The sequence below is a fragment of the Tamandua tetradactyla genome, chromosome 9 (genome assembly GCF_023851605.1).
Source record: "Tamandua tetradactyla isolate mTamTet1 chromosome 9, mTamTet1.pri, whole genome shotgun sequence".
Taxonomy (NCBI): Eukaryota; Metazoa; Chordata; class Mammalia; order Pilosa; family Myrmecophagidae; genus Tamandua; species Tamandua tetradactyla.
Window position 1 is genome coordinate 14,814,181 of NC_135335.1, and position 18,195 is coordinate 14,832,375.

The 18,195-nt window shown below is 37.7% G+C and overlaps 1 protein-coding gene and 1 pseudogene across 2 annotated transcripts; both read left to right on the forward strand.

Moving 5' to 3' along the window:
* Window positions 1-3,400: 3,400 nt before the first annotated feature.
* Window positions 3,401-17,913, forward strand: LOC143645890 (high affinity immunoglobulin epsilon receptor subunit beta-like). 2 transcript variants are annotated; one of them, XM_077114999.1, is made up of 7 exons: window positions 3,401-3,501; window positions 11,208-11,369; window positions 11,773-11,904; window positions 12,673-12,729; window positions 13,518-13,661; window positions 14,612-14,713; window positions 15,820-17,913. In XM_077114999.1, the coding sequence occupies exons 2-7, from the start codon at window positions 11,223-11,225 to the stop codon at window positions 15,931-15,933; spliced, it is 696 nt and encodes a 231-aa protein (XP_076971114.1). In that variant the 5' UTR covers window positions 3,401-3,501; window positions 11,208-11,222; the 3' UTR covers window positions 15,934-17,913. The 2 variants fall into 2 exon arrangements, with proteins under 2 accessions (XP_076971114.1, XP_076971113.1); XM_077114998.1 differs by having other exon boundaries at window positions 11,222-11,369.
* LOC143645889 (glyceraldehyde-3-phosphate dehydrogenase-like) lies at window positions 6,425-9,596 on the forward strand (annotated as a pseudogene).
* Window positions 17,914-18,195: the final 282 nt, after the last annotated feature.

Consider the following 18,195-nt stretch of genomic DNA (forward strand, 5'->3'; position numbering starts at 1 on the left):
ATACTTCATTAGATTTCCAGGTCCAAGAGTTATCTATAGAAAGACACTTTGTCCTTGGGATTTCATAGTGTGGCAGCCCCACCCTTTCCAAGGGCTTGTGCAGAAGTCCTGCTTTCCCCAAACATTGGGGTGAGGGCTTCAACATCTCCAAGCATTGGAGAGATGGCCATGCTCTTGCTTCCACCTTCTTCAAGCATCATAGTGGCAGCCAAACCTTTGGCTCTACCTTCTTCAAGCCCTGGGGTAGAAGTTGGACTCTTTGACACCTCTGGGGCCTCAGAATAGTGAGGTAGTGGCCAGACTCTCCCCAGTACTCAGGAAATGTGCTCCACTCTCTCTGAAACCTGGGGCAGTAGCATTCTTCCTGAACAACATGGCAGAAGGCCCATCCTCTGCAAGCGTCCACGTAAACTCACCCTTTCCATACGCATGGGTAGGTTTGCTCTCCTGGCCTGAGGTCTTTGCTCCAGACCTCAGCTTCCTGGTTTCTCAGGAAGCTAAGTATAGAATTGCCATGAATCGACAATCCCATTATTAGGTATTGTGCTGGTTTGAAAAGATGTATGTCCCCTAGAAAAGCCATGTTTTAATCTAAGTCCCATTCCATATAGGCAGAATAATCTGTATTCAGTACTGTATGTTTGAAACTGTAATCAGATCATGTCCCTGGAGATGTGATTTAATCAAGAGTGGTTGTTAAGCTGGATTAAGTGATGACAAGTCTCCACCCATTCGGGTGGGTCTTGATAAATTTCTTGTCGTTCCTATAAAAAAGGAAACATTTTGGAGAATGAGGAGATTCAGAGAAAGCAGAGCAGATGACATAGCCACGAGAAGCAGAGTCTACTAGCCAGCCATGCTTGGAGATGAAGAAGGAAAATGTCTCCTGTGGAGCTTCATGAAATAAGAAGCCAGGAGAAGCTAGCAGATGACGCTGTGTTCACCATATGCCCTTCCAGATGAGAGAGAAACCCTGACTGTGTTCACCATGTGCCTTCTCACTTGAGAGAGAAAACCTGAACTTCATCAGCCTTCCTGAACCAAGGTATATTTCCCTGGATGCCTTTGATTAGACATTTCTATAGATTTATTTTATTTGGGACATTTTCTTGGCTTTAGAACTGTAAACTAGCAACTTATTAAATCCCCCTTTTTAAAAGCTATTCTGTTTCTGGTATATTGCATTCCAGCAGCTAGCAAACTAGAACAGGTATATACTTGGAAGAACTCAAAGCAGGGACACAAATAGACATTTGCACATCAATGTTTATAGTGGCACTATTCATGTTTGCCAAAAGATAGAAACAACCCAAATGTCTGTGAACAGATGAGTGGCTAAGCAAACTGTCATATACATATATGATGGAATATTATGCAACTGTATATCAGGATGATGTTATGATGCATGCAGCAACATGGATGAACCTTGAGGACATTATGTTGAATGAAATAAGTCAGACACAAAAGGACAAATACTGTAAGTTCTCATTAATATGAACTAGCTACAATATGCAAACTCTTAGAGTTAAATTCCAGAGCAAAGGTATTAGAAGATAGAAAGAGTGTAGAGGATTGGGCAACTGGTGCTTAAGAATAACAGAATGTTTAATAAAGTCGATTGTAAAGGTTTGGAAATGGATAGCACAATACTATGTGATGGTAGCACAATATTGTAAGTTTAGCTAAAAAAGATGTGTGTGAATATGGTTGAAAGAGGAAAGACTAGGGTTGTGTATGTCACCAGAAAGAAAGAGGATAGATAAAAACTGGGAGAGTATAAATTAGCAAAACCTGGAGCGGACAATGGTGGTGGTGAATTGTATGAACATAAGTTTTTACATGAACTAGAACAAATGTATGTCACCATTACAAGATGTTAATAATGGGGTGGTATAGGAGAAAAATGCAATTAATGCAAACTAAGGTCTATAACTTACAGTAACATGATAATATTCTTTCATTAATTGTAACAAAGGCACTACACCAAAGCTAAATATCAATAGTAGGGGATATAAGGGAGGGGTATGAGATTTTTGTTTCCAGAATAAATGGTAATGTTCTCATATTGTGGTGGCAAATGAATAACTATGTGATTATACCATGAGCCATTGATTGTACACTTAGGATGGATTGTATGGTGTGTGAATAAAAGTGTTAAGACTTACAAAAAGACTCTATCCTTACCATTCAGTTACCCAAATGACACCAATAGTCATCATCTGGCAATTCTATGTGACCCACTGATGTGCTATAATTATAAGACCAGGGTTTAGGCTACTACATGACACCAGTTCTGTAAGGAGATGATGTTGTTATTATATATATATATAAGTATGCTTAGGTTACTTGGTTGTAGCTACATGTGAAATGCAACCCAGTTTATACATATTGACACATCATGTCCATGGACATCTGGTGCTTCTGAGCTGAGTATCCATGTTTCAGTACTGGTTTATTTTTGGTTACAGAATGTGTTTCATAGTCTGGCACACTTAGTTAAGCTAATTACTACTTGTGTGATTTGGAGCAAATTCCCAACTTCCAATTTTTATTATAAAATACAGGTAACACCTAAATCCTTGTCAGGTGTAACTATTGGAAGAAGAAATGCTTACTACCACTCATTATAGTTAGCTTATGAAGTGTTGGCTATATTCAGGCTACTCTCTAATATTGGGTTTGAGATAAGAGAAAAGAGAAATGACTCTCACTTCACAGAACTGTTCTCTCTTCAAAGAGAAAAAGGGTGTGGTGGATTCAATTGCATACCCCAGTTTGTATCTCTTCAAGATTTTACTATAGTTATGGTGTGATTCTTCTGAATTAGGGTGGTATTTAATTCAGATGACCTGAGTCATTTATAAGCAGAATGAAAGTGAGAGGGAAAAACCACAGAGAGCAGCCAGAAGTTCGAAGTCAAAGGAACCTGGAGGAGAAAGAAGACATCAGAGAAGTCAAGGGACCCCAAAAATTGCCAGTCAGAAGATACAGACCCCAGGAGGCAGTAAGCATTCTATCCTTTGAAACTGTAATCCAGCAAATTCCTCTTGTTAAGCCAACCCATTGCATGGAATTTATTTTAGCAGCTAGGAAACTAAAACAAAGGGTTTGACACAGAGGAGAGGTCGGGGTTGCATGTTATTTTTTTTGATAAGGGAACTTTAAGAATTTAACTAGAATTAATTGACATAAATATTGTAATTCAAAGGAGTTCCAGTCTAAATAACAGAATGAAGTGAAAGCAGAAATAAAGTACCTTCAGGGGAGGTTCAGGAAGCTGTTAAAATATCTCTATTTCTGAGCCCTGTAGATTTTCGATTATCTACTGATATCATATGCCTTAACCTATCTCTACTGGCCTTATGACTAGCTTAAAGTTTGAAATGAAGATGCAGAGTAGTGATCCTTTCCCTAGGAGGAGAAGCTATGTAAGATGGGCATACATTAAGCATAAACAAGGACAGCTTTCTACTTAAAACCTGAGCAGCCCTGAAGACAGAGGTAAGCACAAGTCATCTTTGTTTTTTCATATTCTGGTAGAGCTTGGCAATGAGTCTCTGCTTTAGTCTGGGAAGGTGATGTTTAAGACCCCTGGGTGAGGGGAAGATCCAAGCTGGAGAGGTAAGAATTGGCATCAAGTAGAAACCCCTTTTTTTCTTGCTCTGAGGCATTTTTATCTTTACTATTATTTATTTTTTAGGAGTGTATGTACATATGATACCGTAGCAAATACTACTCCACCCAATGCCCAGAGTCAATTAAGTTAACTTTTCACTGTATTTGATTCATAACTTTATATAATAAAAATAAATAAACCCTGTAGAGCCTCCACCCATTTTCCTTTCTTCCGATTAAAAGATAATCCTTATTTTGAGCTTGTTTGTATTCTTATCATAAATACAAAAATTTACTGTTATGTATATGTGTTCATAAACACGATAGGGTATTGTTTTGTTGTTTTATTTTTAATAATCTTATTCTTTAGGTCCTTTTGAAACTAGCTTTTTCACTTACTGTTATACTATTGAACTTTGTGTCTATTCATGTAGATCACTCATTTTAATTGCTATATAATAGCCCATCATATGAATATGACACTATGTACTATACATGCCCCTTATGTATAGTTAGAATACTTTTTATAGCAATTAAAGATGGTGATGCAATGGATGTCTATATGAAGTTTTTGTGTGAATCTGTATATATTCATACATACATAGAGTGAATTTATGTGGTAGATAGATAACTCTCAAAACTTACATCAATATAATGAGAATAATATGATAGCTCATCAATGCTTTCAATTTCATTTCTTATATTGCCAGAAATGTTGAATATTTATTATTTTATTGGGCTTTGGGGATCTTTTTCTTTAATTTTCTATTGTATCTTTTCTATTAAATATCTCTTCTTATTGAGTTGTAAGAAACCTGTATACATTTTAGAAAATAATCCTTTATTTTTGGGTGTATGCATTACAAATATGTTTCCCATTGTATGGTTTGACTATTGCTTTTGATTATGTATTTTAAATGTAAAGATATCAATTTTAATGTAGTTCAATGATCCGTTACTAACACTGTGGTTTTGTGATTTTCTTGCAATTTCTATTTTTTATTTCTCATACATTTTGGGAGTCTCCTGTATTCTCTTATAAAACAAATGTTTTGCTTTTCCATTTTCATTAATCAAATCCCTCTGAAATTTGTTTTGTGCATAATAAATAGAATAAAACTTTTAGGTGAAATGTAGGGGAACATCCTAGTAACTTTAGAGTAGATAAAGAGTTCTATTCAAAGGGTGCAATTATGGCTTGCCAAATATGAAAAGAAAAACTAATTGGACTATAGTATAATTAAGTTCAAAAGACACAATTAAGAAAATAAAAAGGCAGCTCATCAAATTGGAGAAGATATTTGCAATATAGATATCTGACAAGGACCTGATATCCATTACATATATTGAGCTCCAATAATTCATTAAGAAAAACACAATCTAATGTAGAAATGCACAAGAGATTTTTAAATCTCAAAGTATTTCATTAAGCTATTCAAACAGTCAAGAAAATATAAAAATAAGGTAAACATCATTAGTTATTTGGAAAACTTAAACTTAACAACAGTACAATATTCCTACATATGTGCCAGAATGGCTCAAATGAAAAGGACAAATAACACAAACTACCAACAAGAATATGGGGCAGTTAATATTCTCATACACTACTGGTTGGAGGGTAAATTGAATTGTCACTGACACATTAGAAAACATTTAATAAAATAAACTATAGGCGAATATATGCTTACTGTTTTAGCTTGCTAAAGCTGATGAAATTCAATATACCAGAAATGGGATGGCGTTTAAAATGGAGATTTATTAACTTATAAGTTTACAGTTCTGAGGCCATGAAAAGGTCCAAATCAAGGCATCAACAGGCAATGCTTTCTCCTCAAGGACTGGCTACTGGCAACATGAGACTCCGTCACATGGCAAGGCACATGCTGGTGTCTCCTGGCCCTTCTCTCCCAGGTTCATTGCTTTCAGCTTCTGGCCACTTCTCCCTCAGCTTCTCTGCATTTCATCTTTTATAAAGGACTCCAGTGGGAGGATTAAGAGCCACCTGGGGCATGCTTCAGTGGAAATAACCTAATTGAAATGTCCCACCCACAATAAGTCTACTTCCATACGAATAGGATTAGCTTTAAAAACATGATTTTTCCTGGTGTTCTAGTTTGCTAGCTGCCAGAAAGCAACACACCAGAGATAGACTGGCTCTTAATAAAAGGGGATTTATTTTGTTAGTTCTTCAGAGGAAAGGCAGCTAACTTTCATCTGAGGTTCTTTCTTATGTGGGAAGGCTCAGGGTGATCTCTGCTGGCCTTCTCTCCAGGACTCTGGGTTCCAACAACTTTCCCAGGGGTGATTCCTTTCTGCATCTCCAAAGGCCTGCACTGAGCTGTGACTGCTGAGATGAGGAATGCCGAGCTGCTTGTGCTGTGCTACCTTGTGCTGTCTCATTTAAGCGCCAGCCAATTAAATCAAACATTATTCATTGCAGCAGGCATGCCTCCTAGCTGACTGCAGATGTAATGAGCAACAGATGAGGTTCACGTACCATTGGCTCATGTCCACAGCAACAGAACTAGGTGCCTTCACCTGGCCAAGTTGACACCTGAATCTAACTACCACATTTGGGGTCCATGAAACCTCCAAACCATCACACTTACTATGACATGACAGATCTACTATGAGAAATATATATCTGAGATTTTTTTTATATGTGCAAAATGTCCCTAGCCACACCATACATGATCATCAAAAATACATACTTCCAAATGCCCATCACTAGTAGAATGGATTAATGTATTGTCTATTCACAAAATGGAATATCGTACGGCAATTATAATGAACTACAGCTATAGACAACAATTTGAATTAAGCTCATGAGGATAATGTTCAGAAAAGGCATAAGCCAGACACAAAAGATTACATACTGTATTCCATCTATATGAAGTTTAAAAAAACAAAACAAACAAAAAGACTCTTTGCTCCTCCCTGCTAGATAAGCAGCCTCATCTTTCCCTGCAGTGCCAGCCGCATCTCTGAGGCACGATGGTGAAGGTTGGAATAAACAGATTTGGCTGTATTGGGTGCCTGGTCACCAGGGCTGCTGTAAACTCTGGTAAAGTGCAGGTCGTTGCTATCCATGACCCATTCATTGACCTCAACTACATGATCTACAAGTTCCAGTATGATTCCACCGATGGCAAGTTCAAAGGCACTGTCAAGGTTGAGAATGGAAGTTTATCGTCAATGGGACATTAATATCCTCCAGGAGCGAGATCCCACCAACATCACATGGGGAGATGCTGGTGCTGAATACGTTGTGGAGTCCACTGCTGTCCTCACAACCATGGAGAAGGCTGGGGATCATCTGAAGGGTGGTGCCAAAAGAGTCATCATCTGTGCCCCTTCGGCCGATGCCCCCATGTTTTTGATGGGTATGAATCATGAGAAGTCTGACAACTCCCTCAAGATCATCAGCAGAGTTTCCTGTACCGCCAACTGCCTGGCCCCCTCGGCCAAGGTCATTCATGACAACTTTGGCATCGTGGAGGGACTCATGACCACCGACCATGCCATCACTGCCACCCAGAAGACTGTGGATGGCCCCTCGGGGAAAATGTGTTGTGATGGCTGAGGCACTGCCCAGAATATCACCCCTGCATCTACTGGTGCTGCCAATGTGGTGGGCAAGGTCATCCCAGAGCTGAATGGGAAGCTCACTGGCATAGCCTTCTGCATCCCCACCCCCAAGGTGTCCATCGTGGATCTGACCTACTGGCTGAAGAAAATGGCCAAGTACGATGACATCAAGAAGGTAGTGAAGCAGGCTGCGGAGGGCCCCCTAAAGGGCATCCTGGGCTATACTGAGGACCAGATAGTTTTTTTTTTATATATATATATTTTTTATTAATTAAAAAAAATTAACTAACACAACATTTAGAAATCATTCCATTCTACATATGCAATCAGTAATTCTTAATATCATCACATAGATGTATGATCATCATTTCTTAGTACATATGCATCGATTTAGAAAAAGAAATAGCAAGACAACAGAAAAAGAAATAAAATGATAATATAGAGAAAAAATATAAATAAAAATAAAAAATACAAAAATATATAAGAAAAAAAACAACTATAGCTCAGATGCAGCTTCATTCAGTGTTTCAACATAATTACATTACAATTAGGTAGTATTGAGCTGTCCATTTTTTTTTTTTTTTAGAAATCATACCATTCTACATATGCAATCAGTAATTCTTAACATCATCACATAGATGCATGATCATCGTTTCTTAGTACATTTGCATCGGTTTAGAAGAACTAGCAATATAACCGAAAAAGATACAGAATGTTAATATACAGAAAAAAAATAAAAGTAATAATAGTAAGAACAAAACAAAACAAAACAAAACAAAACAAAAACCTATAGCTCGGATGCAGCTTCATTCAGTGTTTTAACATGATTACTTTACAATTAGGTATTATTGTGCTGTCCATTTTTGAGTTTTTGTATCTAGTCCTATTGCACAGTCTGTCTCCCATCAGCTCCAATTACCCATTATCTTACCCTGTTTCTAACTCCTGCTGAACTCTGTTACCAATGACATATTCCAAGTTTATTCTTGAGTGTCGATTCACATCATTGGGACCATACAGTATTTGTCTTTTAGTTTTTGGCTAGACTCACTCAGCATAATGTTCTCTAGGTCCATCCATGTTATTACATGCTTCATAAGTTTATCCTGCCTTAAAGCTGCATAATATTCCATCGTATGTATATACCACAGTTTGTTTAGCCACTCATCTGTTGCTGGACATTTTGGCTGTTTCCATCTCTTTGCAATTGTAAATAACGCTGCTATAAACATTGGTGTGCAAATGTCTGTTTGAGTTTTTGCCCTTAATTCCTTTGAGTAGATTCCCAACAATGGTATTGCTGGGTTGTATGGCAATTCTATATTCAGCTTTTTGAGGAACCGCCAAACTGCCTTCCACAGTGGTTGCACCATTTGACATTCCCACCAACAGTGGATAAGTGTGCCTCTTTCACCACATCCTCTCCAGCACTTGTCATTTTCTGTTTTGTTGATAATGGCCATTCTGGTGGGTGTGAGATGATATCTCATTGTGGTTTTGATTTGCATTTCTCTAATGGCCAGTCACATTGAGCATCTCTTCATGTGTCTTTTGGCCATTTGTATTTCCTCCTCTGAGAGGTGTCTATTCAAGTCTTTTTCCCATTTTGTAATTGGGTTGGCTGTCTTTTTGTTGTTGAGTTGAACAATCTCATTATAAATTCTGGATACTAGACCTTTATCTGATATGTCATTTCCAAATATTGATTCCCATTGTGTAGGCTGTCTTTCTACTTTCTTGATGAAGTTCTTTGATGCACAAAAGTGTTTAATTTTGAGGAGTTCCCATTTATTTATTTCCTTCTTCAGTGCTCTTGCTTTAGGTTTAAGGTCCATAAAACTGCCTCCAATTGTAAGATTCATAAGATATCTCCCTGCATTTTCCTCTAACTGTTTTATGGTCTTAGACCTAATGTTTAGATCTTTGATCCATTTTGAGTTAACTTTTGTGTAGGGTGTGAGATATGGGTCTTCTTTCATTCTTTTGCATATGGATATCCAGTTCTCTAGGCACCATTTGTTGAAGAGGACCAGATTGTTTTGAGTGACTTCAACAGTGACACCCACTCTTCCACTTTTGATGCTGGGGCTGGCATTGCCCTCAACAACCATTTGTTAAGCCATTTCCTGGTATGACAATGAATTTGGCTATAGCAACAGCGTGGTGGACATTATGGTCTACATAGCATCCAAGGAGTTAAGAGCCCCTGGACAACCAGCCCCAGTGACAGCATGAGAAGAAGAGAGGCCCTCAGCTGCTGGGGAACCCTGACCCCACTCGATCCCTCAATACTGAGAAGCGCCCATCCTCCAGTTTCCATCCCAGACCCCTGAAAGAAGAGGAGGGGCTGAGAGCCCTACCAAGTCATGCACCATCAATAAAGTATATCCAGCAAAAAAAAAAACAAAACAGGCAAAATCATTCCATGGAAATAGTAGGAGAGCGGCAACTCTTCAGAACTTCTCAGTGCCTGGAAGGATGTACTAAGAATGCTGTTTGCATTCAGTTTCCTGACTTGGATGCTATTTTCATGGGTGTTAACTTCATGAGAGTACCTTGAGCTGTAAATATACGGTTTGTTCATTTTTCTATAGATATATTTTACTTCTATGAAGATTTTTGAAAAATGAGATTATTTTCTTCCCAGAAGCCCAGCCTGCTATTTTCTTAGACACTGAAATCCACAGAAAGAAAACTATTTTACAAAGGCAAGTTTAACATACGGTCAATAGTAATTCAGGAAATTTTCAGAACAACATGTGTCACCACTACTTCTCTCTCCTTTACATAAAAGGCGTGCCTGCTGCAATGAATGATGTTTGATTTAATTGGCTGGTGCTTAAATGAGAGAGCACAAGGTAGCACAGTCCAATTATAAAAAGTCATAATTTATCCATAAAAGTGATATTTGGTTTTTTTTTTTTGGATTGTAGCAACAGACTTAAATATTCTTTTCATTTTCTTAACTTTAATTCATTTAATAAATAAAGGTTGTTCTCCCATTTTGTCCCAAAATCCCAGCAAAAGAAACTGGGAGACTTAGAAAATATAAGTGAATCATCTGAAGTCACAGAATAATTAAGTAGGTGAGTTGGGTTTATAACAGGCTTTGCCTGACTTTAAGAAGATACGTGTCCTTTTACTCAATCATCTGCTTCCAGAGAGCTAAGAAACTACATTGATGTGTCTTTTTTCATATAAATCTTAGCTTTTCAAGCTGCTATTACAAATATTACACACTGGTTGGTTTGACAGCAGAAATTCATTGTCTCACAGTTCTAGAAGTCCGAAATGAAGGTGTTGGCAAGTCTAGGCTCTTGTCCTGGAAACTATAGCATTCTGATGTTGGTCTGCAAAGAACTTCTTGGGGCTCCTAGCCTGGAATCTCTGCCTCCTGTCACTTGGAGAGCTCTTCTCCTTGTGTCTGCTCTTCCAGCTTCCACTCATTTAGGCTTTGGGTTTCTCCTTGTGGCTTTCTCTTAGTGACTGTGTCCAAATTTCTTCTGCTTATAAAGCAGTCCAATAATAGGCAGTAAGGTCACCCTGAGGCAGTGGGGCCACACTTTAACTACAAATAACATCTTTAAAAAGTCTTGCTTACAGATAAGTTTAAACCCACAGGAACATGGATTAAAACTAGGAACCTATCTTGTCTTGAGCTATGTAATTCAAACTATAACGTACATTAAGTACACTTAATTGCTACAAGAAAGGATGTGGGTAGGCCAAGCTCCAGGGGCACTCCATCAAGCTGTATCTAACTTCTCCCCATTGCTGGGCTCCAAACTTCCATATTCCATTGAGTTCAACTTGTGGAGACTTAGAACAAGCCCTTTCTAGGTCTCAAGTGAGAGACGCTTATCATCGCCTTCTCTGAGACATGGTGAGGTCTGTGCTGTGTTACACATTTTAAATGTGGTAAATTTTCCAGTGGTCTCTTCTATAAAAGTGCAGCTTCTTCTTTGAAATACGTCTCAGAGATGTGCACAAAATTTTCATTACAGGTGTTCTCTTACAGAATGAGCAATATTGTTGGTACCAGAGAGATTGATAGAGCCATAGCAGCAAACAAGATCCAAAGCACTCAGGTGGGACTTGAAGACACACCTGGTTACCCACACAGCAAGCTGCATGCTTTCCTTAAAAGGAATGTGCAGTCCTTGGGTGTAAGTAAACTTTGGTCCTGTAGACACTTGGGGATGGCGATGGAAAATTAAATGAGCTCTCATTTTATTTACGATGGATTATGTTATACCAGGTTACAAGTTTAGAGAAAAAATGGGCAAAAATATATTTGGGAAATACATAGGTCAAACTTCTTGGTTTGAGAATGTTCTGGGTCCCCAGAAATAAGATGGGAGGTTTCTTCCCAAATAGTATATCCCTGTGAAGCAATATCCATCCAAAAGGCTTGTCAGACTAACATAAATTCCCAACATCTTACTGTTCTAAGGGGTCAAGGTGGAAAAGCCACAAGCTAATTCATATGTGGTCTTGAGATTGAGGGAAAGAGGCTTCTAACATTGAGAGTTTCTATAGTATCCTCATATTCTATTTTCCTTTCTCCAGGTAGCTCAGATAATGATTGGCTTGAAGTGCTTCTTATTTGGGATAATCTGGAGTGTTTTTCCTTTGTCTTCCAAATTCAGAAAAATTTTCTCCTGCTTTTATACAGGCTACCCACTCTGGGCTGCAACGTCTGTGAGTATACATATCTCTTTGAATTATTTTGAAAGTAAAAGAAAAATATACTTAATCAGTTTACTCATTTTGTAGATGAATCTCCAAAAGATAGCTGAGATAGCTGAGAATCTCTTTAATAGAGGCACTAAGCCAAGTACTTCAAAAATTTAGAAGTACTTGGAAAAAGTCTATAAGTAGCCTTACGACCAATTTAAAGTGTATGGGGAAAAAATGCTCTTGAGTCACATCCTCTCTTCTTTAAAGACAGTTGCCATTCTGAATTGAGATGATTCAGGCAGGTTTCAGTGAGAAAGTGGACTTTCAAGTTGGAATATACAGCCCAGAATGTGGGTGTTTAGGGAAGGTTCATTTTCCCCCTTCTAATGGGATTATAATTTATGACATCTACCTTGAGTTATCATTTCATCTTCTCTCCACATCAACAGTTTTCTGTCCATAAACCAATTTCCCTTTCTTTTGCTTGGATGCAAAGGAGGAATTTTCTTTTATATTTATTAGAGCTAACTTTCTCACCTGTATTTCTATAGTTACTCTCACTTTGAGATGTCACTGTTCCAATAATGCTTCCAGTCTCATCAAGAAAAGCCAAAATAGCTCCATATTCAGTTCAGCTATTTGGTCTTTAGGAATATGCTGTCTGAATTTATATTGACCAGAGGAGATCTAGGGGTTAGTTAGGTCATCAGGTGTAGTTGTCTGGAGTGAAGGGCGATTGGGGTCATCAGGAAGAAGTTCTCACTGGTTTCTTTCCTGTCTTATGAACAGTTCATCATTTCTGGATCTTTGACTATCTTATCTACAAAAAAACGAACAAAGTGTCTGGTGAGTATCATTTTCCCTTCTTTATCATTTAATCAGTAAAGAAGAACAGTTGACGCTGTCTCCTTACCCAAGGCCCGGCCACCAGACAATTTGGATATTCTTTTCTCTTTGATAAAGTCTTATGATCCTTCAAATGGTGCTGATTTCTATATGCATTTCCATTTTTTTTATCACTCTCTGGGCTTATCTCCTTGACTAACTTGCTCTTTTGCTTCAATGATCTATGTAATTCCCTTGTTGAAAGTGAGGTGTGTGTGGTTGGTTTCTCATAGGAGAGGAGGATGTCCACTTCTGTGAATTTTAGCAAACATTAAAAAAAAAATCTCCCAGTAAGGAGCATAGTAAGAACACTTTTACATATAGACTCTCCTTACAATAGACATACATTTTGGAAGGCGTAAATGTGTTGTGTGTGTGTGTGTGTGTGTGTATTTGCATAGGTATCCACATATATATATGGCAGGTGGTTTCTAATCCAGAGTAGACATATTAGAGATCAAAGATTACACTTTCTAATGAAACTGAAAGAAATAAAACCCCTGTCATGTTGGTTTTGTCCATGGCCTTTCATTTGTAGAAGGTCAGTTTCTTCCTCTTCTGAGATCTGGCATAGGTTGCCAGCAAAGTGCTTTAGCAACCAAGGAAATTGCTTGTGAAGATTCCCATACACTAGTCGATAAATACAAGGTATGCCTCCAGGATACTGCAGAAGGCATGTCCACATGTGAAAAGAGTATGGAAGTGAAAAAGTCACGGGGATTTTCAATAAATGCACTGTTCTCTTTCAGGTTGGACTCAATATCGGAGCTAACATCATCAGTACAGTGCTTTCAAGCATTGGAATAATTCTTCTCTCATTAAATTTAGTTGATATATTCTTCTTTGACTGCGCAAAGGTTCATGGTTGTTTATTCACTAAATCTTTTAGAACTGTAAGTATTTTTTTTGTTGGATGGCATTTTCACATGTACTGTTTGTTTCCAGCCTGTATTGGTCCTCTGTGAATAAAGTCTAAAGTTTCTAAGTATTGAAAATAATAGAAAAAAATGGAATAACACAGTTCATTTAAAATATTCCTCAATTTTAGGATTGTATAAGTGTATGTGCATATTTGTGTGTGGTTCATATACTCTTATCTTTCCAAACTTTCTTAAATGCATGCATACTGTTATAGTCATCAAATAATACAAAGGCTGTTCATAGATCAATATGCACAGAGAACAGAGATTTGATCTGAAACATTAATTGATCATTGACTTGTGGATTTCAGACAGTTAAAATAACACAAAATTTGGAAACTGGTCTGAGCCCTCCCTGTATTTATTTGAGAGACCAGAGAAATATTGGCAAATCCATCCTTTCTGTGCACAAAGTTGAGTAACATGGCTTTTAAAATATTTTGTTGTGTTTGAAATCCCAATGTGTTGATAGTGTTTGTTCAAAACATGGGGAGAGAGTGGTGCAATGGTGGTTCAGTGGCAGAATTCTTGCCTGCCGTGCCAGAGATCCAGGTTCGATTCCTGGTGCCTGCCCATGCAAAACAAACAAACAACCAAAACAAAACATGGGGAGATATAATTAAGGTAAGCATACCTACCTCTAGAATGCCAAGTGAGTTTTCTTGCAAAGGCTGTTGTCACATAGACTCCCATAACCTATATTTGTTTCTCTAGAACTATAGTGATGGGTGCTGACTGAAGCAAAGCTTTTGCTGTCTTAAAGGAATGAGCATGTCCTGGATTGGAAGTGCAGTGTTCTGCAAACTATCTATCATGTATTTCTCCACCCATGTATTTCCATCACTGCTTGATCACACGGAGAATTCTACAGATTGAAACTGTGTGGAGGCACCTAAATCCTAGACTTCTTTTCTCTTTGATAGAGTATTGTGATCCTTCAAATGATGTTGACTTCTGTACAACTTTCCATTTCATTCTCACTCTCTGGTCTTACATATAACGTGAACGGCGATAGCATCAGCTGGGTAAGTAGATCTCTTTATTGAGAAGGTGAGAAAGCATAGAAAGTATTTCACACAACAAACATGGGCTGATTACTAATATCTATCTCTGGTTATGTAGAGAATCACCAAAACTATTGGTAAGAGGGGATATGGTTGGGTTAGAGAACTATCATTATATGTCATATTTACCCGCCACTCCACTTTCTGAATATTCTTTTACATATACGTATTTTTTCATGTGAGTTATATACACTCAGCCTCATTCATTAACACATATATTCATTCTTCGTTAATCATATAGTGAGCATGTTCTGTGCTCACTGTATTGGGATATAAGGGAATTTTGTGATGTTGTTCATGACTTCGATGAGTGGATGTTCTAATCGGTGAAATAAACAATCAAATAGAAAAATTGCAGCAGTAGAGTAAAAGATAAAGTGGCTTCAGGAATGCATGTGTATTCTATAATAGTAATTCAGCATTTTGCATCATATTTTCATGTAATCCCCATGAATCATTTTCACACAAGCATATGTGTGTGTGCTTATGTACAAGCACACATGCTTATGGATGCATATGTAGCCTCCCACGTGGCCACGTGCACATTCTGCCAGTCGTAGATCCTGCAAAGTCTCCTAAATGGCTGGTTTTGCTATGGCCCCAAATCTACCATGCTGAAATTTGTTTCCATGTCCCTAGGACAAAAGAGATGGGAACGTATCTCACAGTGTTCATGGACAGCATTTTATTTCTTCTATGGAATAAATCCTTTTTGCTCTTCCTCTCAAATTCATATAAATGCTGGCATTGATTATTGGCTATAAAAATTCATTGAGAAATGGGACTGAAATTGCCCTAAACCTCTACCTAGGCTGTTGGAAAACATTGGGTGATCAAGGTTTCTCAACTTTGAAACTATTGACATTTGAGGATGAAAAATTTCTTGTTGTTAGGAGCTTCTCTGTTCACTAGAGGCTGTTAACAGCCTTCCTGGTCTCTATCCGTGAGATGCCAATGGCTTCCACCAAGTCCCAGTTGTGACATCCAAAAATATCACTAGTTATTCAAATGTCCCTTGGCATTTTCACCGAAGATTTAGGTGAAATAATATGCTATCATTTTTCCAGGTTTCTGCATTAAGATGTTTGGTCAAAGCCAATTCTGAAGACCCTTATCAAGATTTATTGACTACACCTGCAATTTATGAAGAGTTGGAACTGCAAGATATAAAGTTCTGTTAACTATGATATGAGATGCCATGATGGCAGTTTTTACTGCCCTGAAGTATCTCAGATTTATGATGGCAACTAAAAGATTTTTCTGATGGAAGTCTTGTTTATCTGTTTTTCTCCCCATGTCTTTCATTATGCAGTTTCACACACACACACACACACACACACACACACACACTTAACATATACATGTAGTTTACTTTATGCTTGACCAACAAACACTATTATTTGTACTCCATACACTAATGGATCTCTCTTCATTTGTGTTACCTATTTCCATTTGTGGGCAAAATTTAGTTCCTACCTCACAGAGGAATTTGTTGTGACTCCCTCAAGTCTTCCTGGAAACTGCACTTCCCTATTTGGTTGACAATCCACTCAAGTGAAAAGTTTCTGTAAAAATAGTTTGGATACGTGGCATACCATCTGACATTGGATCCAATCCAATTTCCTTCAATTGTGTTATGTGCTAGCTTTTCCTGGTGTGGATCAAGGTGAGCTTGAGAAAACACAATGGTATGCATAGTGAGTGTATGTTAAACTATTCTAACATTTAACATATTATAGATATATAATACAACATCATTGTTATCTGAATGCCAATTTAATCACCCTGCCATCCAATGAGGTTCTGCTTTAATAATGTCACTGTATTTTTGGTTATTATGGTTTACAATAATTTTATAAGGCATCCTCTAAGTTTTCGTTCCCAGAAGCAGAAATTGAGACCAAGATTTCATTGTATGTATTTTGTTTCAGCAATGAAGAAAAAAATATCAGCAGAAGAGAAGCCAAAAATGAAGGGAAGGCAGTTTGTAAAGTATATATTATCAAACTAGCTTACACTGTGTGCAGCTGAATCTTAATCCAATAGGGACATTCTGGGAAGTGTATCTATATTCCAAATACTACAAGTTACTATTTAGAGGTTTTCTCAAGGGGGGGGGGGGTTAATTCCATAGCAATGTGCTCCTGACAGGTGCAGGGACAAAGCATCCTTCTGAGGGTTTGGAGAAAGTTCTCAGGTGGAGAATCCAGAGTGCACTGTAGAGATAAGGTCTGTTGGTTGTGGGTGGGATACTGACATGTCAACCACACTGTATCTCTCCTATCTGCTTGTTTACATTAGATTCTCTTTGATCATCATAATTTCTTGTTAAAAAAGATTTATATCAGGAATGAAATTTGAACTTCATAAAAATTAAAATCTTCTGCTCTTCAAAGAATACTTTTAAGAGAATGAAGTTAGAAGCCACAGGCTTGGGAGAAAACATATGTAAAATATATCTGATAAAAGGGCTCCTGTTTCCAGTGGCTTCTCTCCAAGTGTCTGTGGGCTTCACTTAGCTTCTCCAGGGTAAACTCTTGATTTCATCTCTTAGCTTTTCTTAGCTCTCTCCAGGTTCTGGCTATTTCTGTGGGTCCTTGCTTAGCACCTAGGGTATTTCCATCTGGCTTCTGCTGGGGTATTTTCTGTCTGCATCTCCAAACGTCTGTGTCCATGTCAGATCTCCAAGCATCTGAACTCTCTACTCTCTGTGTTGGTGCTTTTAAGAACTTCAGTGAACTAATTAAGGCCCACCTTGATGGGCAGGGTCACATCTCCACCTAATCAAAAGGTCACACCCATAATTGGGTGCTCCACATCTCTGTGGAAATAATCTAATCAAAAGATGCCAGCCACAATAGGTTTGCCACCACAAGATTGGATTAGCATTAAAAGAACATGACTTTTCTGGGGTATATCATAGTTTAAAACTAGCACAGCCCATAAGTGGGTATGCTACAAATGTCCATCAACAAATAAATGGATAAAAACATTGTGTTATATCTATACATTGGAATATTACTCAGCAATAAAACGGAATGAACTATTTCTACTTAATGAAATATGTACGAATCTCAATATATTCATGCCTAGTGAAAGAAGCCACAGAAAAAGAGTGCCTGATATACAATTTAATTTATATAAAATTCTAAAATGGCAAATTGATCTATTAAGTTTCTTATCCCTATTATGATGGTGATTTCATGATTGTATTCATAAATAAAAACTTTTCGCATTGTAGTCTTTAATAATTGGTGTTTATTTTATCTTAATTATACCTTAACAAGGACTTTTTATTTTAAGGCATGGTAAATAAGCCTATGGTGTGTTCTTGCTAGAGAAGGGAAAAATATCCCAGGCTGAAGAACAACAAGTTCTTTGGACAATTTTTTCTAGCTGCCTACACTCTCATAAGAATCATACGTTCTTTGCAGAAATCTAGG